General features: G+C 44.2%; 1 protein-coding gene across 2 annotated transcripts in view; it reads left to right on the top strand.

The window, feature by feature from the left end:
* Positions 1 to 27,094, top strand: part of OSBPL6 (oxysterol binding protein like 6) — a 755,438-nt gene that overhangs the window by 454,401 nt on the left and 273,943 nt on the right. For both annotated transcript variants that reach the window (XM_078681507.1, XM_078681506.1), the window contains exon 9: positions 7,655 to 7,820. In XM_078681507.1, coding sequence (XP_078537633.1) covers positions 7,655 to 7,820 — 166 coding nt within the window. The remainder of the gene's footprint in view (positions 1 to 7,654; positions 7,821 to 27,094) is intronic.

The raw sequence follows: 27,094 nt of genomic DNA, 5'->3' as shown, positions 1-27,094 counted from the left end.
AGTTCAAGTACTGGTAAGAAATTAGTAAAGAAGTTAGCTTTCCTAATCTTCTTCTTGAGGTTATGGCTAATAGGAAAACAGCCTTTGATGAGACCCATGATATGTTGACGTGAGCCAAAGGGTCACATTGATCTTTTTGTAAGCCCTTCAAAACAGCAGATAAATCCCAGGAAGGAATTGGTGATAAAAAGAGAGTTTTTTTAATCTAAGAAACTTACAAGAGGTATAATATCTGATAGTTGCCCACTGTTAGTAAAGCGTTGAAATATCTAAACCTTTTTAGAAAATCTGTCTCTTAAAAAGTCTACAATCTTGAAGGGATCAACATACACCATATTGTAGTCCAGTGTTTAGAATAAGTTTGAAGAGTAGACTCTTTATTTAACTGCTTGAATGTCACGTGCAATCCCTCTGGAACATCCCAGCTGTTGCAACCCAACCCTCCCAACGTCCGTTTCAACTGACGTTTTTGTCTGGGTGCTAGAGATGGAAACTGAAGAGGGCTGGGACTTATCGGGAGAGTTACATGTAACTCTGTTGCAAGATGGGTTAGCAATGGAAACTAAGGCCTCCTTGGCGAAAAAGGTGCTGTGAAAATGTCTGTTACTTCCTCCCTCCAAATCCTCGGAAGCATCTTTGGGAGGAGGAAAATCGGATAAAAGGCAGACAGAAGTTACCAAAGCCATAGAACTGTTAATGCATTCACACCCCAAGCTTCCAGACATGCCATCTCGATACAAAAACCAGGAGTAGGGCATTTGTCGGTGATGCAAAAAGATTGAGAGTGGGATGGTCAAAATGATTTGTGACTTTTTGGACACCTGCACACTCAGGCAAAAATGATTTGAAGATGAAATATTGGCCATTGACTTCAACCCACCCTCTCCCCAGAATGTAAATGGCTTGCATCAACAACAGGTTGGACTCTGCTGAAGAGAATATTTTGTCTGCTAATGTGCCCCAGGGACAGAGACTTTTTTCGCCTTTGCCTGCTTATATATGATTTCTCAACCAGATTGTCTGTCTTTACCAACACGGTTTTGTTGATCACAGAGTTTGGGCTTTCGATTGCTGCCAACTCCCACCTTATTCAAGAGTTCAAGGACTCCTGATAATACCAATTTCCCCGAGTTTCCCGTACACAGAAGGTAGTCCCCAAGCTCCACTGACTTCCATTCATTATCAAGAACTGCGGAACAGGCTCTACGATCTAAACTCCTTTCTGAAGATTCAGGGGACAAAACTACCATTGAAGGTCCTGGACTATTTTTCGGGGTAGCATAATTTAAATATTGTAGTTTAGCGATGCAGGGAACCAATGCGCTATAATATATCTGCGAACGGCTTTAAACGAAGTCTGGCCTAAGAAAGTATTCGTGTACAAGCCAACATCAGTCCCTGAATTCTTAACCACTGAGGATCAGAAGCTGAATAAGTGTGAGCAAGGTCTTGAAGGTGAGCTTTCTCTCTTCTGGCAGAAACACCAAAACTTTCTCTGTGTCGTAGAGGGTGCAGAGGATTTTCTTTTGATGTGTTGAGTCAGTTGTAATTTGTCTTCCTTGAGAAAAACTCCCAGAGAGTTGTGAACCTTGCATATGAAGGACGCAGCTTCCCCTGCCTTAGAAAGAGAAGATGCTACGATTAGCCTCCTAAACTCTTGGTGAGGAAGAGTGACTGAACAGATGAACCTTCATTTGGACATGCTGGTTGACAATCGCACACTGAAGAAGCCCCTGGCAATCCTTGTGAATTGGGATGTGAAAATAATTGTCTTTAAGTCCACCGTCATCAGAAAGGCCCCCTGAGAAACTTGGGGAATCACTCTCTGCAGAGATACCATTTTGAACATCACGTATTTCACAAACGTGTTGAGGTTTTTCAGATCCAACACAGGCCAATATCTCCTGTCCAGCCTTTGCACAGTAATAGTTAAGAATAAAAATATTTTTCTCTTTCGACCTATGGTAATGATATGATCACTCCTTTCTGTACAGGAGCTTGAAATCCCTGGTGTATTGCTTACTTCTTTATTTTTTCGGCATCGGAAATGTATAAAGGGCAGTTCGGTAGGGAGAGTCTGAAATCTTGTTTGATAGCCTGATCTATCAACAGGACCCATTTGTCTGTTATGAACCTTTGTCACTGGCCCAAAAAGAGGCTTATTATTCCTCCCACCATAGGTTAGCAACTGAAATTGTTTTTGTTGTTGCTGCGGAGAATGAGAGACTTTTGAGCATGATTAAGCTTCCACATTTTCAACCAAAGTAGATGTCTTGCAATAATTGCAGCCTTTGCCAAGGTGGCCGATGACCAGAGGATACCAAAACACAGGACAGAAAGACCTAATAGTCACATATTTGCAAACATTTCCGTAGGATCCTCGTGATCTTGAAGACAATCAAAAAGATGTTGTAAATCTTTAAGGAGGGTCTGTGAAAATACGCTGTATATGTTGCTATACGCAGAGCGAAATTGAAGGCTGCATATGTCCTTTTCAGAGAACCCTATTCCTTTTTTTATCTGTAGGGCCAGGTAAAGATGCCAAAGAAGTAGCCATATTCATACTGGCCAGCAAAGTGTTGACCTTAGGTACTTGTGGGAACCTGTCTTCATAGATTTTCGTAGAGTACCTTTTAAAAAGGAAACAAGGAAAATAAATATGTCTAATTTCTCCCATTCTGTATTTATCTTAGCCTCAATAACCTTATGCATCGGAAGGTCATCTGCAACAGGTTTCTTGTATTGAGAGAAGAATTCATCCTCTGGAGTCTGTCTGAAATCCTAATTTCTCTCTAAATTGTTTCAGTAATTCTTGGTGATGGACTACTTGTACATAGTTGCCTTTCGTACTTATGTCAGACTCCTGTTCATCATGAAAAAGAACTCATTGCTTTTTTGCTGATGGTTGAAATAGAGCTGTGTTCACTGATTCATCTATCATTAATTGGAGGTCTGACCAAGACACTGTCAGATCCTTTAGCTAAATTAGCTGCTGCCAAAGTGCTTGGTAAAGGCTCCATGATATGTGAGTCATGCTAGATGCAGCGACTTCTGCTTATGTAGGTTGCCCAGTGACTGAAATATCCTCCCACAAGATGATATTCAGCCGAAAAGGCGACCCAGTACGCACCCATCTGAACACGCGTGTGCTCTCGTGAGTGCTGCGCAGGCAGCGAGGAAACAGCTAAATTACTCTCTCTCTGCATAACTCTACCTGCGTTCCTGCTTCCCACCCCAGCTAAGGCACCTGAGCGGGAGGCGCACTAAGAGATACAAGTGTAGGAACCATTTGGATCACTACAGCAAATCACGGTGAATATAACTTACCTTAACCTTCCAGTCGACTAGACAAGAACGCTGCAAAGCTGGTTCTTGGAGAGAAACACAAAGTGTGATTTGAGAGAAGAGATTGTATGCGTATTACACTCTCTTTTTTTTTTTAAAGGAAATAGTAGAAACCTTAGTGAAACCGTTTCCATCTGAAGGCAAGACAGTTTCACAAGTTAGGGCTATGATGAGGCAGACAGACTTAGGGGCAATGATGTATCCTTTCAAGATTTTCAGTCCTGTGGCTCTGGGCCTCCCGTTCCTAAAAAAGAACGGATATGGGGTTAAATTTAGGGTTCGGCACATGTGTACTTTGTCACAATCATAACGGATATCCTGTCTACCACATTACAATTGACAAAGGATATATTGCACTTGTAACCTGTCAGGTGGGATATTCGTCATATTTTTGATGGAGTAACCCGTCTGCCATACTACATCAGGCCCTAAGTATGAAAGAGCACAGCTATGTACTGACAGGTCCATAAATGATTTTACCTTTAGTCAAATGATTTCTGTTCCTCCTGGTGGAGAGGTGTCCTCAAATCACTTTATTATGTGAAGAGATCATTTCATGAAGAGGACCAACATTGCAAGTAAGAAGCTTGTTCTTTGCTTTTCCATATTTTGGTTTTATATGTTGCTGATTTTATTCCAGTATATAATGGTCTCTAGCATGTTAACTCTCCTTTTAATGTCTGGCTTGACAGCTCAGCTGTTTCGAGACAGTTATGGGATAATCTCCAGTAGAGAGTGGCTTTAGCTCCACCCACATGTGGTGAGCCAGGAGTACATGTTTTGATTGGGCAGAGGTGGTGGGCTTCCATAAAACAAGTGCTTGCTGTCCATACAACATTCAAGCGAAGGCACATGGCATTGTAAATCTATTAAAAAGTCTTAGCTAACAAGATTTGTGTGGAATTTTTCTCTAGCAGCAGCCCAGGTGGGAGGAAGGGAATCATTGACCTACGTGGATTTTTAGGTCTGGCATGCCAGTGGAGCTGCCACCTGCCCTTTTAACCTATACCAATATTATTCTGCAGTTCTTTGCTTCCACACAAATGCATTTCTATTCCTGTGCTATCTACTTGTAATGCTCCACATTACCATACAACATTCCTTTAAAACCAGACCAATTAGTGTTGATACAAGGTGCTTGTTGGCATCTTGTATCAATAAAGCCAACCATAATTACAGCTTAGAACTCAGACACACAGATTTTTCCATGCACATATGTAGACATCTGTGGCCTTTCAAAGCCCAGTATGCCTGTTTCCCCTCACAAACAGGCTTCTTGGTACATTAAGGAATAGGCATACAGTTCTTAAGAATTGGAAAACAACATGCCCTTCTGAAATGTTGAGCACTCCCCTGCACCTAGTGTGTGCAAAATTGCAGAAATTCCCTTTGTGCAAAATGTTCTGGTGAAAAGTTAAACAAAAGTCATTGTGCAATATACACGTTGGCATATGTAGCCCAAAAAAGATCTGTATGGAAATAAATTATACACACTTTTGATCAAATCTGCCGACAAATTTGTTTGGTAGGCGTTTATCATACACATAGGGTTGTACAGGACAAAAATGTAACTGAATAAAAACTGGTATAACTTAAATTGTGTACACTCATTCAAATGTGACACAAAATAATGTCCATCTCGTAGAGTACTCTTTTCCATCAGGTGTACTGACACAGTGAGCTGAAACACACCAACACGAACTCTGCTGCTCCTTTTGTGCATGCGCAGAAGCATGGTCCTTTTAAGTGTGCTTGACTAACTGGATAAACATTGAAGGCCAACTACCATAAGTAAAGTTAAAAAACAACAACGACTCTCATTTATCTGACTATAACAAGGCGTTTTCTTTGTAGAACATGTGTGATTATTTAAATGCTCAGAAGGCATTGTTTTGGGAACGTTAGTGTGCTTCTCATCGGATATACTTGTCTCAGTGCACATTTTTGTCTTTTAATTGTGTTCTTCATTTTTTTGTTGTTAGTTTGCAGCAGAATCCTGCTTCTCCCTGTGGCTGTCATAGTGCTATTAATCGTTGACTCACCCGCATGTACTGTCTGTCTCTGTGCCTGCCTGTCTTCAAACTTACTAGCGCTTTATTGCTTTTAACTATTTGTGTAATGTAGGCTAACTGTGTAGATATTTCAAAGAAAGACAAGCGAGCCTCGAGGCGGTGGAGGACAAAAAGTGTCAGCAAAGACGCAAAAATACAGCTTCAGGTACAGAGCTATTTTATCCTAATCCTTTCGTAGGATCATTTTTTCAGAGATCGATTTGTGTTATAAACAGTCTAAGAATAAAATGTGTTGTGACTGTCTTGTATCTGATAACTCACGTTTAAAATTGACAGCGGTGGTCAAGTTGAAGCTACAGAACGATCTAGAAAGTTCTGTTGTCCTGCCTGACTAGTCAGAAGATGGTTATCTGAAAAGAAGAAAAGTAAAATATGTTTATTGTTCACCAAACTTCCAATATCCTCCCGAAGACTTTAAAAGGTGTTTGCTATTAGGAAGAAATGTTGCTTTGCAGGTTGTCACACATGCTCACTTTACTGATAGTTTGTAGTTTAAGAAGTAGGAAAATAAGATGGAAGTACATTCTTGAGGGAGAATTCTTACTTTCTCTCAGTGTCAAGTATAGTTAAAAAGGTATTTATTTATTTTACATGGTGACCATTGGTATTTTTACCTCTGTAGATTATTTCCTTTGAGAATGCCCATTCCTTGTTACATTAAAAGGCTAAGACCAATATTGCTATAATTATTTGCATATGCTGACTGAGTCAGACGAATAAAGCTTGACTCTATTGACATGAATATAATTTCATAAAATTATGGCTATTTGTGCGATTTCAAAATCTATTTCGGTGGCACATGATGTGGTCTGATACTAGCTGGACGGTTAGGGCATCTGCATAGAAGGGGAAGTAATACACCCACCCAGACCTAGTGTCGGGTAGCAATAATGAAAAAAAAAGTCTTTATGGAGGGTTGGGATACCTCAAATTTGCTTAGATATGCAATAATCGTCTATTGACCCTGTTATAGGTGTATGAATATTTCAGAGCCGGATTTATGTACACTCTAGTCCCTTCTCTACTTGAAATAGGTGTGTGTTTATTAGGAAACATTTATGTCTGTTATTCTCCTGTTTTTGTAATGTCTAGTCCAGTGATTTCACTGCGAAACTGTGCCTGATCTATGCAATGTATGTATCTCAAATCATTCCACTTAAGATGTGTTTCTCACAATTCCTAAGCTGCGTGTATTCTTCTAGTTCTTAATACATGAAGGTCGATAATAATATATGGTCTAAAAACAAACAAACGGGTATTATTAATAGGGAAGTAACTGCGTTATTAAGTACACAGTGGTACGTACTTCACCAGTCTTAGCATCATAATGACAATTTGTTAGGTCGCAGCCTACCAGAGAGCAACGTTGTCTGGTTTGCTATAGACACCTTGGGGTCTTTCAGAAAGCTGACCTAGAAATGCATTCGGCCTGTTGCTTACCATTGGCCTTGTGGTTTGTAAATCACATTTTCTGGCAATCTGTTTGCTGGCTTTATTTGCTTCAGGCTGCCCAGTTTGCCTTTGTCCCACCAGTTACCTAACCTTGGTTTACTGTATTCTTCCATGAACTTGCTTACTGTAAACAGGCCTTTAAACTTCGTTCTCATCTTTTCACATTTGCTGTGCTTTCAAAGACAGAGACTTTCTTTCGAGGGAGCTTGGTGTTTGTTTTTCTTTCTCTGACTGCAAAGTGAGAGAATTTATGTGACAATCCTACTGTGTACAGTCAAAGGGATGCAGTTCCTAAGAAGGAAAGGAGGGGAACGTTCTGAAGCACCTGAGGTCTCAGATCAGGGGATCTGATCCATCAGGTGCAAGAACCCTCACACAACCCAAGGAGTGTCATGCTTCATCATCAGGCAGCTTTTCGTTGAGCCACACTGCAATGCCCAACGGGCCCCGAAGGAGGGCTCTTTAGCAGAGTGATAAAGTCAGTAGGCTGCTGTGAAGTAAGTTTAAAATTAGCAAAAGTCGATCCAAAGGTAAATTTAATGATATCGTCCCCACCCCACCCCACTCCAGCCTACCCCACTAAAGACACACTCAGCTATTGAGTTGTTTTCAACATGACCCTCAGTTTGCTTTCATTGATTTTAGAATTTAACAGTGTTCTTGTGTAAGGTGTAACGTCTGATGTTTGTTTGTTTCTTAGAAGTATTTTGGGATACCATCTTGTTGTTTTAACTAAGCTTCCATTTCAGTGCGTTTTAAAGTTGGTTGCCATTTATCCTATTTAGGTGCCTATCAGTGCATCAGTGTGCCCACTCCGGCTGCATTCCTCCAATCCCAACCTTACTGAGGACATTGAATTTCAGCCTCCCCCGGCCTCCTTTGTGGATAACCTGGAATATGCTGCAGATTACACTAAACTGCAAGAAGAGTTTTGCATTACTGCTCAAAAAGGTAAACTGATATGCAAATAGTGCATTTTTTTTATTTAACTTGTGATCGAGTGAATGGGAGGAAAGTCGCTTTCCATGCAAATTGTAGAAATGAGCTTTGCAAAAGCATGTAACATGACATAAGGCTTGATAAACAAGCAGTGATTTCCAAATGTTTTATTTCAACAACATTATAAAGAATATTGTTTGCTAGCAATGGATGCTACTTAAAACATTTGAGTTCAGAGGTTTGTCGAAAGCCAGGCTAAACTGCATGTTAAAAGCAGTCTGGATAAGGTTTTATTCCAAGCCTCTTATGCACTGAGCAAGTTTACCTCTTTTCAGAAGGATTTGGGGGTGCTCTTCAAGAAACAATTAAAATATACTGCCATCAAACGATTAGTTTACAGCACAATTTCCAAACTGGGAAAGCTAAAAGCCATACTTTTTCCAAGATAGAAGAGAAACACACGAAATGTTCCAAAATGTAAGTGTCAGAAGTGGTCTTTCTTTATAAGAATAAATCATGACTGTGCCTTTTTAGGTTTCGCCTGTCGAAAGCTGCGCAAGCAGCGTTTTGCGCAGGCGAAATCTAATGAGAACAGTAATGTAGCTTGGTCACCGCCGCTCTGTTCCATTGGCTAGCTCCATAAATGGAGGCTAGCCATTGGAACAGAGATCTGTCCGTCATAGCCGGAGCAGATTTGTGGGCGTTCCGGCGATTTTTAGGCTTTTCGCAACGTCATGAAGACGTGTCCACTGAGGGCGTGTACTTTTTTTTTTTTACATGGCTGTTTTTCATCATTTGTTCGATCGTCCTGGTCCCGCATGGTTGTGTACCGCTGTCCGTCCTACCGCTGTCTGTGTCTTTGTGTATCCCGCTGTCCATCCCCCCTCCTGCTGTCCGTCCCCCCTCCCGCTGTCCGTGTCTTTGTGTATCCCGCTGTCCATCCCCCCTCCCGCTGTCCGTCCCCCCTCCCGCTGTCCGTGTCTTTGTGTATCCCACTGTCCGTTATCAGAGGTGCTATCTAAATTGCGTTCTGCCAGGGCAGTAAGTTAATCCAGCGCTGGAACACATGAAAACCTGCCTCTTTGTAGATAAATCGGCCCTCTCTAAACATGTATTTGGAAAGCCGGCATGTCCCAATTTGGTGACCTATTGGCTTTGCTAATGGTTTTTATCCTCTATAGTATGCAGCATTGCTAAATAAAAGGCATGTGCGAATGCGCATGTGCGCATCTTCAAAATGCTGTGGCCGCGCTTTTTTTATTTTGTACTTTTACTTTTAGTTACGGATTCGAATCAGGTCTGTAACTAAAAACAAAGTAAATTTTTTAAGTGGGATGAAGTGCTGTGAAAACCGTGACTGTAATGCCCACTGTGTGTGGGACCCCCGGCCACCCTGCCGTGTGCATGATTATAACTTTAAAAGATCCCCGTAAACGGAGTCCATACAATGTAGCGATGTTCGCGCGCCATGCACTGCTAGATCTGTGCCATTTATCGCTATAAAGTTCCACCCCAAATGAAATGCAAATGAATTTCTTTAATTGAAGCCGGCTGGTAATTCATAGCTTGGCGGCTGTTTTTACAGTGTTGCAGAAGCGAGCGAGACGCACAAGGGGTTGAAATGATTCACGTTGCCCTCCGAAAGCTGTGTTTGTTTTGCCCGGAGCCTGGGCTGGCAGCGGCCCCGTGGGGCGCTGAGGGCCTCTCTGTGGAGCCTTTGAAAGCGCCTCTGTCTGCCGAGCTGGGCCTTCGTGCTGGGCGGGGATTGACGGACCCTTTCACCGTCTCAGGCGCCTAATATGTGGGCCCCAGAGGCGCTAATGTCTCCTCGTCCTCTCCAGTACCCGGCGATATATGTATCGTACGAGTATAGTGTCAACGCTGGTCACGGCCTGGTTCCTCTTTTTTTTTCTTTCAGTGTTGCGTGCATGAACCAGCTATGCTTACATTGTTCGTCCCCAACGGCCATATAGTACTTTATTGGGTTCATATTTGAATCTTTGAATCTTTTATTTTTCGGGGGGGGGGGCGCTAACGGCATTGTAACTGGGGGCCAGGTTCGAGTCCCTCAGCAGCTGGACACCAGTGGATGTCGCTTCTGAGTTAATCGACCGAGCCTTAATACCCATGCAGTTGAGACCTTTAGCAAAGCAAATCCCAGGGCCTCGGTGAGAATGAAGCTGCACCTGGTGTAAGCATAGGACAGTAGCGTGTAGTCAGCACGAGGCCAGAGGTGATTCAGTTCACGAGTTTCTCTATGCAAGTCCCAGCGCCCCCTCAGCCCCCGACACGATTCTACTTGGATCATTTCTACAGCGCTGGCTGATCCGGAGTCAGTCACTCTGTCTCCAGCGCTTACAGTCTCCTCTCTTCCATCTCCCATCTCAGCCCTCCTTACCCCCGCCCCCTTCCACCCTCCTTTTCTCCCATGGAATCTCGTGTCTTCATCTTGGCAGGCTGCCCCACCTTCACCTCTGATTCAAGGCGCTCCTCCCCCTCGTTTGTTTTGTCTGCACTTTCAGCTTTTAAGTGTTGTGTGAGACACGGCTGCTTGCACAGAGCTGGGTGAGGGATGGGCCTACAGCACAGGGCAAGGAGCTGTGTATGGAGACGTTGGTGTCCTGATGAGCAGGGTGGTAGTGCTGTGTGCAGGGGTAATGCTGCAGGGAAGAATGTGGTGCTGTGTTAAGCAAACTTTTTGTTATCATTTCGGTGGGTTCTGCTGGGTGGAACAGTAATGCTGAGGTGAGCACATCCCAGTGCTGTGAGGAGCAGTAATGCTGTTTTGAGGAGAGTGGATAGTGCTGTGTGTAACAGTTATTGTGCAGGGAGCACATTGCACCATTGCTGAGCTGGGAGTGCACCGCTCAGTTCTTCAGTAAGTACAGTGTGTAGTGTCCTGTTGAGCCTTCATGCTGTAGTTCCAACGGTACATGCTGATGTACAGCACTGCAAGTGGATACGGCAATGCCTGACGAGAGCATCCCATATTATCAAGCAGTGTGCTTTCTGGAGGGAGCCTTATTGGGCAAACTGAAATCAAGATGATCGTCAAATGAAGCTTGATCCAAGTCTGTTACTGCCAAGGAGGTCTGTGATGAGAGGGCACAGCATGCAGCCTGCCCAAACAAGGTTTTGTAGTTCACTGCACACAGCCAGAACATGCTAGGATTGCATGGTAAGATCTCTGCCTATTGTAGAAAGAGTTTACTGTGAGATCACTGTCTGCTGTCAGAACATACTAAAATAGCAGATGTAAGGCCCAAACATGTCAGCACAAGATTCTGTAGTTAGTTTACTGTGTGCATCTAGAGCTTGCAAGGACTGTATGGTTTGGTGGCTGCATGCCGCAAGAATGTGTGAAGATCGCGCTGGCATGGTCCAACAATGCGGCCGACTCTCACAAGAACTCAGTGGTGAGGTTACTGGATTCAGATACAGCATGCCAGTATTGAAGAGCGAGGTTGCTGCTAGCAGCTGTGACAGGTGATGTCTGTTGAGGCGAAGTCCATACACACGAGCGGCCCACACTAGGATTGTATTGGTGGGTTAGTGAATGCAGTCAGCCTACACAAGAAGTGGTTGGGGAATTGATGCAGAAGAACATGTGAAGAGTACAGAGGTGAGGTCCATTTACGCAGCTAGAACATGCAAAGCTTGCAGAAGGAGGGCCCTATATGCATCCAGGACCTGTGAAGGTGGCAGAGGTGAGGTCACAGCCACCCTCTGACAGATTCTGATTCGGCATCCTCATGAAGGCAGAGTACCTCAATGTTGCATGATAAGGTAATTATGCTGCCAGAACACACGAAGCTTGATTAGATGAGGGCGTTGCATGTAGTCAAAATCATGGCAGAGCTGTACTGTGACATACTGTTGGTGGATGCAAACTGAATATGGATTGCTTTGTGGCTATTTCTGTGCTTGCAAGTAGCTGCCTGCACATGCAGTGACTTGATGTTGGTGCTTGTTTAAAGAGAGATTACCCCTCTCACTGCTTGGATGAGTTAAAGTGAGGGATGCGACTCGAGGGCTTCTCACACACACCCTTGTCCAATCTCATTCATCTCTCTTCCTTGGTTTTCTGTCTTTATTTTTTGTCCCTTGTTTTTGTAGTTGCTTTCCTAAAACTGATCCTTTTAGGGATCCTTTTAGGTTTGTGTGTTGTGTCGCACATTGCCTAGTTAACTTTGCAGAAGTCGTTATCTCTTTATATTAAAGTGTGCTGAGTTTGGAGGACTAGGTGACAGGGGATGTGTGTGGATCTCTGTGGAAAAACTGCTAAGTCGTGCACCATTCTGTGATGAGCCTCTCTACCGTTTTTATTATCCATTCCATGAGGGATCCCAGACGTGGTTCCTAGGGTTATTCAAAATAAGGTTTTGATGTTCTTCATGTGATAAGCCCATTGTAAGACGCAGTCTCAAACATTTAAAAAACTGCCAAAAGTTAAGCCTGTTTTGAATTATATGCATTTTTTCTTTACATTTTTGCACTTTTTTTTATTTTGACCCTTTTTTGCTCAGTTTCCAAGTACTTAGAAATTACTTTTTTAAGAGGTTATCTGTAATGACATGGCTGGTACTCCTCGACTACATACTCCTCTTTGCTTCAAAAGCTGCTAGTGGATGTCTAGCTTGTGCCCCGCCTGGAGAGTTGCCCGAGTGTGAAGGTGAGGTGGTGGCACTAAGAAAAGGTTCCTGAAATGGCTCTATGTACACACGATGTATGTGTCTGCTGGCACTTTGGAGTTAGGAGTGCAGTTGTTCCTTTTAGGTGTGCATATCAGACACGTAGGTTGCAGTTGATGTTTGTCCTATACCGTGTATCTTTGTGACGGCACACAGCAGAGGTGTGCCAGTGCAGATGATGGGCATCCGCCCCCTAGTTCCCCTTCCCCTGGCTGTGCTTGCTCCCCTGCAAACTGGCTGTGCTTGCTTTCCTGCCACCTGGCTGTGCTTGCTCCCCTGCAAACTGGCTGTGCTTGCTTTCCTGCCACCTAGCTGTGCTTGCTTCCCTGCCCCCTCGCTGTGCTTGCTTCCCTGCCCCCTCGCTGTGCTTGCTTCCCTGCCCCCTCGCTGTGCTTGCTCTCCTGAGTGTGTGTGTGGCTCTGGGTGGGTGTGTGTGGCTCTGGGTGGGTGTGTGTGGCTCTAGGTGGGTGTGTGTGGCTCTGGGTGGGTGTGTGGGGATCTGTGTGTGTGTGTGTGTGTGTGGCTCTGGGTGTGTGTGTGTGGTAGTAATTGCTGTCTGCTGAGCTCGTCCGTAGGGTATAATAGGTCTCACATTTGCGAGAGATTAAGCTAATGGCAATGTAAATGACAATGCCATTTATTTATGGTTTATCAATACCAACACATGAATACAAATTTTGTCATTTACAATGCCAATAGCTCTAACTTTTCCAAAGGCGAAACCATTGCATTGTAAATGCTTGTTAGAAATGCTGTTACTGCAACTCGGGGCTGCAGTTATTGCTAATGGGCAAAGCCCATTAAGCTTGAAAGCAGTCTCCTAACTCCTGCCTACCTTGAACTGTATTACACAAACTGCATGTGGGTACAACCAGCGTTTATGCCTACTTTCAGCACTCCCAGCACATTTTAGTATTGTAGACGGGGTAGTAGGTACCTATGGATGACCTTTCTGTAATATGGATCACACTGGTGTAAATTGTGTGCCAGTCTGTCTAAAAGTGGCATTCCCTCATTTGTGTGGGTGTGACCCAAAACACTGTCTTTGGCCTACTACCCATGTTATACTACAGGCATGGGCACAAAGGCAATGAAGCTTTGAGGAGGCAGTCTGATTCTGTACCACATATGAGTGCACTCACTTAACCCCTTCTCCGTGCTGCAAATTCCACCGCAGTGCAAGAGGGGGCGGGGCTGGGCGTGGCGATCGGGTACCCAGGACGGCTCCCAGCCGGCATGAGTCACAGTTGGCGTGTGCTCATGACTGACTAGAGCTGTCCAAACTCCTCCCACTGATTAATTCTCCCACACAGGCGGGGAATTAATCGCGCGTGGGAGGAGCGGCAACGTTCGGACAGCTCCCAGCTGTCATGAGCACACACCTACAGTGACTCATGACGGCCGGGAGCTGTCCTGAGCATGGAAGGTGTTAATCTTTATAAAATGCTGAGACAAGAAGACATATTTCACTTCTTTAACAAAGACATAAGTCAGCAATTAAATGTTGTCATGTCGTCAAAGTAAATGCATCAAATAGCACACACTGGCTCTTAATTCCAAGCTATTCCCCATGTTAAATCTGCAGTCTGTCAAAAGAGTTATTTTTTAATGATCTCACAGAGGAAACCTCTGCCTATACCTCCTGCAAAGTGCCTGGATCCACTCACAGGTGATTAGCAAATATACATAACATAACAACAGGTTTGACTCGAACACAAACAGAGATTTTAGTTCCTAACATGAATTATTGAGAAGAAGCCTGTTGGTGACCAATCATATGAACAAATGCTTGTAATGGATTGAAGCCCCATGTGGGGACGAAACACGTAGGCTGGGCTGACATCTTTTTTAAAAGAAGAATGAAGAACAAGGATTGACTATATTTTTTATAATCAACAACGTTTGAGTCTTCTTATTGGATTGCATATGATTGATAACATGATCTCAGTTTCCTGGCCTTTAGAATCTTGTCTATTTGATTATCTGAAAAGTGAATTAAGGGCTGAATTGAATTCTGAGTGCCTGTCTTTCTTGTGATTATTCTATATGTGATTAAGGTGGTTGGAGGGCAGTTCAACCCTGGGGTTGAAGCACCGAACTGAATATAATATCATACCATCCACTTGTGCGCTAGGGTTTATCCATTTCTGCCAAAGGTGTTGACTTTTGAAATAAAATAACATACCTTGATGCCCCATCAATATAAATATATTGGGAATACAAATGGGGCAATGTGACCATGTATGAAGTGGCATGGCATGGCTTGATAAACAGCACATTCAGGCAAAGGCAAAGCATGATAAACACACGAAACCCAGTGATTTAAGGGGGATGACAAAAAACACCCATTCCAGCTCTGTTTGTTGTCCTTAGCAAGACATTCTGTGGCAGTGTGCAACCATACAATTAAATCATTTAGCAATAACCCTCCAATGGAAGGAAACACAAATAATGTGTATCTCAATCCTCCTGAAGTATTAGCAGTATGGATGGTGCTATCTAAATAAACACAGCAAAAGAGGGCCAAGGGAGATTTATAGACCAGCAGCTCCCCAAAATAACAATATAACACACAAATAAACACCTGGGTCTTTGACAAGGAAAAGAGGTAACAGGTCTGTAAAAATAGGGCAACCCAAATGAAAAGGAATATTCCTTTTAAGGATGGTTTCCCTCACCCACCAGAGGTGGCATGCTTCATCATTAGGAACCTCCTTGTACTGTGAAACCTAGTCACAGTATGGGCTACAGACCCTCCACTCAGGAGGGATAGTTCAATGGATGTTTTCGAGGGATAAGGTGAATGCCCAACTATGAGCTATAGGGTGGGGAGGTGAGGAGAGCGACAGCTAAAACTGGCTACAGGGTATGCATTCAGCTTTATATGGGCACCCCTGGCTCAGGATTAACAAGGGACACTGCAGGAGTGGATTAAACATGCTGGAGTGTGCCCAGCTATCCGTCATTTATGGGGGGAAGCTACACAGCACATACAGATGGCATTGGGAAAGGAGGTGGTCCTGACACCGTAATTGGGGCCACTCAAAATCTGAGCCGCAACAGACCATACTGACATCGAACAACAATTAGCGACGCTTGGGTACACACTGGTCAAGCAGGAACTAGCGAGGGGATGGGGGGGGCGACTTCACCCTCCACTTCCATATGGATGAAAGAATTGGATAGATGTATGATGGCAGAGACGGAGGTCTTCATAGCCCAGGGCTGCCCCAAAAAATGGGAAAGGAAATGGTCCAAATGGAATGTGTATCGTGGAGACATATGCGTATCCCCGATGGTGGAGTTAGAAATGCCCAGAAATAACAACAGAGATATGATCAATTGATGTGTTATACTGACCCCTGTATAATGTGAAATGATATGAGTAATTTGTTAATTAATCATTCGGTGCTGTATGTATAGTTGTCACTGAAATTAATAAAAAATTCAAAACAAAATCAACAAAAAAAACATGCTGGAGTGTGCCACTCAAGATGGTCAACATGTTTCTGACAATTTTCCCTCAAATGAGGTGTCTGTGGCATATGTCAGGGCCTAAGGTAAAAGTGCTTCTGCTCGAAGAACCTGCTGTGATTAAGAAGTGAGATGAAGCTACAAAACTGCACAGTGGTCAACTGTTTAGTTCAGAGAAGATCCACTGTCTATAGACCCGTAAACAGTAAAACACCTTTACAACGCAACTTTCATTCCGTATACCTTCACTCCGCATACCATTACAACGAAAGTACCATTACTCCGCAATACTATTATAACGCATTCTATTACATCTTATATGCTTTTACCACGCATGCTTTTACAACGAAATTCGTTGTGAAAGCATGAATGGTAAAAGCATATGTTTTAATATTTAAGTTTAAGGAAGGTATATGGTTTTAGTTTGGGGGTGTTGGGGTTTATGTTTTAGGGGTTATGGGGTATTTTAAGGGTGGCTTTGGGTTATGGGTACAGGGGTATTTTTAGGGTTCAGGGCTAGGTTTGGGTTTTGGGGTAAAGGGGTATTTTTAGTGTTACGGGATAGATTTGGGTTTTCGGGTACAGGGGTATTTTTAGGGTTCAGGGCTAGGTTCGGGGTACAGGTTTATTTTTAGGGTTCAGGGCTAGGTTTGGGTTTTGGGGTACAGGGGTATTTTTAGGGTCCTGGGCTAGGTTTGGGTTTTAGGGTACATGGGTATTTTTAGGGTTCAGAGATAGGTTTGGGTTTTGGGGTACAGGGGTATTTTTAGGGTTCAGGGCTAGGTTCAGGATAGATTAGTGTTTAAGGGTGAGGGGGTATTTTAAGGAGTATGGGTGGGTTATGATTTTGGGGTGCATGGGTATTTAAAGGGACTAGGGTGGGATTCGTTTTTAGGGTGTAAAGGGTAATTAATAAATTAAAATAATTAAATATATATATAAAAATATATATATATGTAATATTAATATATATCTTCTATATATATAAAAACCAAAGTATGTCTGTTTGTCCTTTATGCATTACTACACCATTCATCCGATCGGCATGAAACTTTGGGAAGTTGTTGAGTACACTTCCGCGAAGGTTTCTGGCTAATTTTTTTTAAAATAAATTGTTAAAAGTTGTTGAGTACACTCCCGCGAAGGTTTCTGGCAAAAAAAATTGTTAAATATCGGCCGCCCGGCCACCCAGGGCCCTCATAATCTTTCCAATACTGAACGTTTACACTTTCCGGTGCGACTCGCTTTTGCAATGACCATCAACAAAGCACAAGGACAATCGCTGCAAGTGTGTGGACTAGATTTGTAGATTCCGTGCTTCTCACATGGACAACTGTATGTGGCCAGCTAACGCGTCGGAAAACCTTCTGATTTATTCGTCTCCGCACCAGACGTAAAAACAAAAAATATTGTGTATCCACAAGCACTCGAATAAAAAAACAGAATTAAAACATCACTTTGAAATGTTTTCCATATTAAAATGAAAATGGGGAGCCGTTTTTTACATTGAAAGGGACTGCACCTTGCTTTGCCCTCGAAGCTGGTTTGGGCGCTCTGTTACCGGCGGGACTGCTGCTAGTTGGGTCCCTGGTCCCCCCCGCCGCCGCATTTCTACATCGCGGCCGCCGAGCGGGGGGACTACAGCCCCCCCAACCCCCGCAAGCCCCGCCCACTGACCTCATCGCCCGCGCCCAGAGGCGCTCAAAAGCAGCGGCGCTCCACTGGAGGAGCGGGAGCCGTTTTTTACATTGAAAGGGACTGCACCTTGCTTTGCCCTCGACGCTGGTTTGGGCGCTCTGTTACCGGCGGGACTGCTGCTAGTTGGGTGCCTGGTCCCCCCGCCGCCACATTTCTACATTGCGGCCGCCGAGCGGGGGGACTACAGCCCCCACAACCCCCGCAAGCCCCGCCCACTGACCTCATCGCAAGCGCCCGTAGGCGCTCAAAAGCAGCGGTGCTCCACTGGAGGAGCGGCAGCCGTTTTTTACATTGAAAGGGACTGCACCTTGCTTTGCCCTCGACGCTGGTTTGAGCGCGCTGTTACCGGCGGGACTGCTGCTAGTTGGGTGCCTGGTCCCCCCTGCCGCCGCATTTCTACATCGCGGCCGCCAAGCGAGGGGACTACAGCCCCCACAACCCCCGCAAGCCCCGCCCACTGACCTCATCGCCCGCGCCCGGAGGCGCTCAAAAGCAGCGGCGCTCGACTGGAGGAGCGGGAGCCGTTTTTTACATTGAAAGGGACTGCACCTTGCTTTGCCCTCGACGCTGGTTTGGGGGCTCTGTTACCGGCGGGACTGCTGCTAGTTGGGTGCCTGGTCCCCCCCGCCGCCGCATTTCTACATCGCGGCCGCCGAGCGGGGGGACTACAGCCCCCACAACCCCCGCAAGCCCCGCCCACTGACCCCATCGTCCGCGCCCGGAGGCGCTCAAAAGCAACGGCGCTTCTCCCGCAACGCGGGACCAGCCGGGCTAAGCCCGGGCAAAGGGCGGGCCCTCTGTGGCCCTCAGAGGCACGAGGAGGCCGGGCTGGGCCTATACCCTAATATGCTGCGAGGGATTATTTGGGTATACTCTTTGTTTGTTTATTCGTCATGGCCGAGACTTATGACAAATCTACACCCATAAATGTAGGGGGGATTAGTAAGGGTACACTAGATAATTACTTTCTTAAGGTTGCCTCAGATTTAGATAGGGAGAGCACTTTAGCCGAGCGTAGGGCTGAGCGACGCCGCTCGATTGAATCTATGAAAAGTAGACCTCCCTTAGATTCTTTGCAACAAACCATCTTACCTGATGCAAGTTCCTACATTGAAAACGAGGACCCCTTATCCACAGATAGTGTCCCTATACTTTTGCGAGATACGCCATCTCTACTCGATACTTCCAACACCTTGTACACGGATAATGTATCCCTCTCTAGTAAGTCCATCATAGGAGCAGATGCGATAGTTGAGCCACCTCTATTAGTAGTTGAGACCATGAAGAACAAGAACGTTAGGAAATCAGCCGTGCCTAACGTTCATGGTCCACCACCAAATAAAAGAAGGAAGAGGGGTGGTGATCCACAAAGAAGTAAGATCAGTCACTCTGACTTTGGTAAAACTTTAAAGGCTACTGTAACAACTGCACCTACCCTAAAGGCCACTGTAACAACTGTTCCAACTTTAACGGCTTCCACGGAAACAGTACTAATTCCAAAAGCCCCTTTATTGACTGCACCGACTCCACCAGGTTTAGTTACTCCTCTATACTGTCCGTCTAATGAAGTACTGTCTGCTGTCCCTCTTGAAGGTATTGAACATTTAATTAGGTCATTTATATTACCCATAATAGAGAGGCTGAAGAGGGTGGAGCAACGGCTGGGGAACCTAGAACTGGCTATAAGTAACAATGCTGGGTTACCTAAGGACCTTGCGAAGCCAGTACCACCCCCTGCAGTTATAGTACCATCTCCTACCCCTGTTGTACATAAGGGCACTAATAATAATAAAATTAGTAAACCTATGAACCATAACCAACACAGGGCAATACCCCCTAAATTGGTACAAAAACCAGTACAGCATGTTGCTAGTGAAGCTCTGAAGGCAGGAAATAAATGCTCCACAAGAAACACGCGAGATGAGAGGGGAATTACTAGCCCAGTTAAGGCAGAGAAGCATAGGGGGCGTCAAGTTGAATTACACCCGGAAGCAGTTCCGTTTGTGGTTGTGCTTACGGGAGCCCTGACATTAGAGGATGGCAGGAGGGAAGGGTTTTCTTAGCTAAAAAATAAAACTATGCACTGGCTTAGTCAAAACCGACCACTTCCTTTTAATATCGATGGTGTGATTCTGCATGTTCGGCGACTCCCCTGGTTGGGAAGTAGAGTGAAAGATATAAAGGGTGACCTGATTGTTATCAACTTCAGAGATCCTGGAGCTGTTAGACATATCCTAAACTGGTCTCCAGGAAACGCTGGTAATTCCATCGTTCCATGTGACCTGACTTATTTTTATCCAAGATCTCTAGTGACCCCTATAATTTACCCTGGGCCTCTAGTTCGCCCGCAGATCACATCGTCTATATCATCTAATAACCGGTATATGATGCATGCACCTAATTTTATGACTGCTGAAAATGCATTCGGGTGGGATATCGTACCTTCTAGGAGTTATAGAAACGGAAATAGGAGTATGGACCATCTGTTACCATTTACCCCGCTGGAAGTCGCAAATAGATTCGATGCCTTTTCAGGCTTTGATGACTGCGATTGACAAACGGGGCACCCAATTAACATGCCACCTACTACTGAGTATCAAGATGCAAATGCTAAACTAAGCCCCTTAGTGCAAGTCCTGGCTCCAGAACAAACCATTCATCCCGTAATTGCCATTTTTTCGGATGACCGACATCTATTGAACCGTGAGCCTGAGCTGGGGATAGATTCTAGCCCTTTTGTTATCAATGACCTCTCTGGGTCTTTGGATTGTGAACCAATTAAGCAAGATCTGTTGGCTGCCCAGGTCAAAATCCTCTCCTGGAATGTGGCGGGCTTGAAGAGTAAATTGCCCATTCCAGAGTGGGGTTCTTTTATGGCTTCACATGACATTTGTATGTTGCAGGAAACCTGGGCCTTAAAAGAAAGTGGGGCTCAGGGTTTTGCAACATTCGATGTCTTGGCAAGTATGGGTGAGAGGGGTAGGCCTTCGGGTGGGCTGTCCATATGGGTTGGTACGCACCTGGGAGTTAAGGCATCACAAATTCCAACTAATTCACTGGATGTCCAGTGTGTATTGCTGAGTATGTTAAACGGGCTAAACATTGCTTTGATCAATGTATACTCCAGTCCAGTTAAGCGGGGCCTTGAGTCAGAGGCTATTGAATCCTTGTTAACCCTCATCCAGTCGATTGACTCCTCCACCGTGCTAATCCTGGGTGGAGATTTTAACTGTCATTTCGAGCCACTTGTGGTTTCGAATTTGGGTGACCCGGATGAGGTTGATTTGTTGTGGGCCATCCCTGAGCCATTGACTACCCCGGTCAAGGCATGGACCCCTCTAGTTCTGCAATTGCAGTCATTTGCGTTAGCAACATCATTACGAGCATGTAACGGGAGGGTGGAGCCTGATAGACCAGGGAAAGACACGTTTAATCGATTAAAACTTAGTACCTCAGTAATCGATTATATTTTTATAGAGGCCAGGCACTGGGATAGGCTGCATGAGTTCAGGGTTATTGAAAGATTTGACAGTGACCATAATGCCTTGGTCCTGTCACTTAAACCGGGGAGTTTTGGGTTGAAATGTCAAACTCCGGTTGAACACTGCGCCACTGTGCCTTTAATAATAACAAATTGTAGGCGTAGGGTTAAATGGCCAGATCTCCAGATGTCCACTAGTAAACTAGCCGAATTATATGAGACCGTCATTCCGCTCATTGAAGACATGGGGAAATTTGGTCATTTGGGTAGGGCATCTGAAATACATATACAATTGGTTGCCATACTTAAAGATACTTTGTATCCTGTGAGAAGGGCAAACCAGCCCCGAACCACGATCTCTCGATGGTTCAATACCTCCTGTCGGAAGGCCAAAAAGGCCCTTCTTACAGCAATAAAAACTAATAACAGGGAGACAATCAGGGCCCATCGTATCATTTATAAAAGGACAATCTGTGATGCCAAGAAGGAATGGGAGGCCACTAAGTGGGAGGAATTGGGATCTGCACTTAGATCCAAAGACTCCAAATTATTTTGGTCCATTGTCGCAACTGGACTTAGTGGGCATACTCCCGCACTCGCCCCAAATATTGCCCCTTCAATCTGGGAAAACCACTTTTGTGCTCTCTATGGCACCTCTGAGACTGATGAAATGCCTGCTAGTACTCTTAAACCACAGCAACCTCAAAGTGTCAGTGGGGCTGAAGAGCGGGGATGGTTAACTGTAGTCTCCTCATGCCTCGCCCCAGCTGAACTTTTCACCCTGACTGAGGTAGAGACAGCTATAGGAAAATTGCTTCCTAACAAGGCTCCGGGTTTGGATAAACTGCCGGGGGATTTGTTTAGGACGCAACCGAAAATCTGGGCCCCCTATTTGGTTGTTCTATTCAATGGCATTCTGCAGGGAGATGACCTGCCCCCTACTTGGTTAGGAGCTGAAATCGTGCCTATTTTAAAAAAGGGCTGCCCATTAATTCCCTCTAATTATCGACCCATCAGCCTGATTGATACATCTCAAAAGCTGATGGGAAGGGTTATCCTTGATAGGATTCTTGGGTGGATCGAGGAAAATGGGATATTGTCTATACTCCAGGCAGGCTTTAGGTCCGGCACCTCCACTCTAGGTCAGATATTTCGCCTGCAGGTCCTATATTGGAAAACAGCAAAGGTGGAGGGTGGCAGCCTCTACCTTGTGTTTGTGGACCTGAGGGCAGCATTTGATCTAGTGCCGCGTGAAAAGCTGTGGAGAGTATTAGCAGACCTGGGCCTCCCGCCCTATTTGTTAGCCATTCTTTCTAGGCTTCATGCAAACAATTTTGCCCAGGTCAGGTGCGGTAGGCATGGCAAACTCACAGACCAATTCCCTGTTCAAAAAGGAGTTCGCCAAGGGTGCGTGTTGGCACCAACGCTATTTAGCCTCTACATAAATGGCCTTGTGGATCATCTGAATGCTGTGGTTAATAACGATGCCCCTAAATTGGCTACAGGTAGAGTGCCCGCTCTGATGTTCGCAGACGACACCTTGTTGCTGTCTAGAACATCATCGGGCATTCAAAAAACACTTGATGGCTTTGTGGAGTTTTGCAATCTTAGGGGATTGGAAATCAACTTAGGGAAAACAAAGTTTATGATTTTTAACCCCCCTAAGCGTGTACGCCCAAACCCTGTTTTACATGGTACCCCCTTGAAAGGGTTAAAACATTTGCCTATTTGGGTGTCACCTTGACCGAGAATTTCGATTGGAACATGCAGATTGCTAAATCTACACTTAAGCTATCCCAGTTAGCAGGGGGAATAAGCAAAGTCTTTAGGGAGTCTACTTTTAGGCCGGTGTCCCCAGCCTTGGAGATATATTGTCACCAGGCTAGACTGGCAGCAACTTACGGGGCTGAACTCTGGGGGCACAAGCAGATAACGAATCTCAAAAAGGTGGAGCAGTCTTTTGTTAGAAACCTAGTTGGGTTACCATCTAGTACGCCTCTGATCCCTCTCAGATTTGATCTTGGTATGCAGCCATTAGAGGAGATCACTAGTGCTAGACCAATAATGTATTGGAAAAGGCTGTGGTCTGTCCCTGAATTGGCTGCGTACAGAGTGGAATTTTCTGAGATTTGGTTTCTTCTTAAGAATAAAAAGATCCCCTGGCTCCAGCACATTAGTGCTGTTAGTACCCGCTTAGGTTTTCCTGAATTGTGGGAAACCCCTGAGATCTTTTGCATCGGGATATCTAAGAATGAACTCCTCTCTCAGATACGTATGTTAAATTACCAAACATTAATGAGCTCTGCATCACTGGGCAGGTTGACTTCTGAGTTCCTCCTAGTTAAACCAGAATCTAAAGCTGAGGAATTCATGGATTTAATTGAACCCCCAGTTGCTCGAAAGCTATATTTACAGTTAAGGCATGGCACCTTCCCATTAGGTCTTTTACATCTAAATGGTCAAAATCTAACAGTGAAGTTTGCCCTGCATGTAGCTATAAAATTGAGAATGTAACCCACGTATTATTTTTTTGCCCTGCCTATTCTGCAATTAGAAAAAGCTGGTTGACACCTATTTGCAAGAACTTGGGACTTTTGCATTTCACACAGGCCTGTAGGATATTGACTCATGATACTCATCCTCCCATCGTGTTTGCTGTTTCTCGTTATTTATTCAACATGTGGCGTAGGAGACAAACCTTTTTAATTTAATTGCTGTATAGACCGTTTTTAATGTCTCGTATTGCGATAACTTGTAGTTTAATTCTTTCTTAAACATTTTATGATTATTTATTGTTTTAATGTTTGTGCTGATGTATTTTGTATGCACTTTTTATGGTCTTTCGACCGAAATAAAAGTTATCAAGCAAGCAAGCAAGCGAATAAGTTTCAATAAAAATTACACAATGTAAATTGAATGTTATCATAACAAGTTTCCTTACATTTCCTTTCTTCTGAGATCACAGCAACGTGCGACGGGTAAGCTAGTATACATATAAATAATACAATCTAAAAGAAAAAATGTTTTATTAAAAAAAAATGTATGTATATATATATATAAAGTACTTTTACAAAGTATAGGACTTCACCACACATGCATTTACGTTGTAATGGCATGCGTGATTAAGTCATATGCATTGTAAAAGTTTGAGGAATTATGGCTTTGCGGAGTAATAGTACTTTCGTTGTAAAAAATGCGGAGTGTTGGTATGCAGAATGAAAGAATGCGGGATAACATCATATATTCCACGTAAACGTTGAGGGTGGTGCCTCAATTCGGGGGGCTAAGGGTACTCTCTATCATATAGAGGGAGCCAAGAACGTACGCTTCTAATGTCGGGTACGGTTTTGTATCTTCATCTCAATTTTTAATCACCCTCAATGAACACAATGCAAACAAAACAAAGACGGTCTGGTACCAGCTCTCTTCTAAAAAAAAAAGTCAAACCATTTCTTCCAGAAAGTGATTTCAGTAGGACTGTTCAAGCAAACCCCATACTCTTGCATCTGGGAAGTGGTAGTGCCCTACTTCATGGTAGTGCCCTACTTCATGGCCTCCCAGGCACCCATTAGATGCATTAAACAAACTTAACCTGGTCCTTTTCAATATAGGCAATAATTTTATCATCAGCTGTGATAGTCACTACTATAGACTCAATATAATCTATTGGTGATATTATTTCTATCAACAGAGTGTGCCTTTTTCATATCTTCTAAAAAAAACATTGTGTCTGTGTGCATCTGCTTAAATATCGCGCTGGCACTCTACTAAATATGTAGAAGAAAAGATTTAGAAAAAAGGTGTGGAAGGGAGGAAGGAACCTCACGGGAGCAACCACCAGGGAACTACTGACTGGTACTCGTCAGTGTGTTCCTCTTATCATCATCGGCTCCTTCCAACCCAAAGAATAAGAAAAGTTGCAAAGAATGATGTAGAAAGGAAAACAATAATGAACAACTCAAATATTGGTGATACCTATACTACATATATGTGCACTTCAACCCCCAAGGGAGTGAGAGCCGCTATCCGGCACTCTACTAACAGTTGTGCTTCGTTTTAATATATGAGAAGCCGACATGTTTCGTTGCCTGTCACTCTTGGTCGGCAACTTCTTCAGGGCTGGGGGTTACCTTTGCCACACATTTCTGGATTCTTCCAGTGTTTAAATCTTAATCGGGGTACACGGTGGCATACCTATGGCATATTCCTGTACACGCATTTCACTGTATCGGCCCCCTTGAAATGAGGCGGTCGCCTTATGTCAACCGTCGCTTGTTTCCAGTATTGGCTCGTCTCCCCAGCCCTGAAGAAGTTGCCGACCAAGAGTGACAGGCAACGAAACATGTTGGCTTCTCATATATTAAAACGAAGCACAACTGTAGAGTGTAGGTTTTAATAGGAGCAGGTACCTAGCACAGAATAAAATTATCAGACAGCTAGGGATACCTGACCCAGTTTTTAATATTAGTAGATTGCCGGATAGCGGCTCTCACTCCCTTGGAGGTTGAAGTGCACATATATGTAGTATAGGTATCACCACTATTTGAGTTGTTCATTATTGTTTTCCTTTCTACATAATTCTTTGCAACTTTTCTTATTCTTTGGGTTGGAAGGAGCCGATGATGATAAGAGGAACACACTGACGAGTACCAGTCAGTAGTTCCCTGGTGGTTGCTCTCGTGAGGTTCCTTCCTCCCTTCCACACCTTTTTTCTAAATCTTTGCTTCTACATATTTAGTAGAGTGCCAGCGCGATATTTAAGCAGATGCACACAGACACTTAATGTTTTTTTTAGAAGATATGAAAAAGGCACACTCTGTTGATAGAAATAATATCACCAATAGATTATATTGAGTCTATAGTAGTGACTATCACAGCTGATGATAAAATTATTGCCTATATTGAAAAGGACCAGGTTAAGTTTGTTTAATACAGTGTGAGTGGAGGGCAACCTAGGTCCTGTATTTATCCCTCTCAGCTCCCCTTTTTTTGAGGAGCCATTAGATGCATCCTACACGCTGAAGCATGTCTCATCCAGGGACAGCAGTGGTTCCTCCGTGGGAGCATCACCCTCCCCACCACATTACTGTGCAGAAAGTGTTGAAAATAAAATGGTAATAAAAGGATTTTATTAACATTTTATTTTTCGCTCTCTGCCAGCAATCAGAGTTGAGGGCAGGTAGGGCCCAGTGCATCACCAATGGCAGCCGTGAGGAGTGGCCAGTTAAGTTTGCATTGTGCATGTTGGTTTGGCCGGCTACCTTGTTACGGCCAAACCAACATGCACAATTCAAACCTCTCTAACCTGGCTGTCTTGGGCAGCTGGGTTGGAGAGCAGGCACAGAGCTACAGTGCCTTTTGGATCATTCAGCATGCCCGCTTCAGCCATTCAAGACACTTCACTCATGCTGCTTAACTGCATGAGAACAGCGTCTTGATTGGATGTAGACTTTGCGCTCCGAGGACATGCTGCAGAACAACGAGGACTTGGTGCAAAACATTGAGTGGTAGTGTAAGGCAAGTGACTTTTTAATGTGTATATTTATATTAGTGTGTATATTATGTGTATTTTTTATGTGTTTTGCGCCCCTGCAATGTGATATGCCACCAACCACCACTGTCCAGGGCCTGATTATATCATCCCCTCATCCGGATGGAAGTACTTTGGCTCCCTTTGCTGGCCCACACCAATTTCAAAACCAGTGCTTAATTTACATAGCTATCACGACCTGGCACACCTGCAACCAGGACAACATCAGACCGCAGACTAAGAAATGTAAACAAGAAAAAACAGTAGGCCTTTTCGATCTGTGCCCCCAGTATCATGAGCAACATCCCCGTATCCATCAAGATTGTTTCTACACTGCGCCAGGTTAGGAAAAAGCTGAAAACTCGCCTGTTCAAAGAAAACTCCATCACAATGCATTAACCATTTATAACCC

This window comes from Lissotriton helveticus, chromosome 3_1, assembly GCF_964261635.1.
Source record: "Lissotriton helveticus chromosome 3_1, aLisHel1.1, whole genome shotgun sequence".
Lineage (NCBI taxonomy): Eukaryota > Metazoa > Chordata > Amphibia > Caudata > Salamandridae > Lissotriton > Lissotriton helveticus.
Note: the sequence above shows the minus strand (reverse complement) of the source record. Positions and strands in the feature narration are given on the sequence as shown.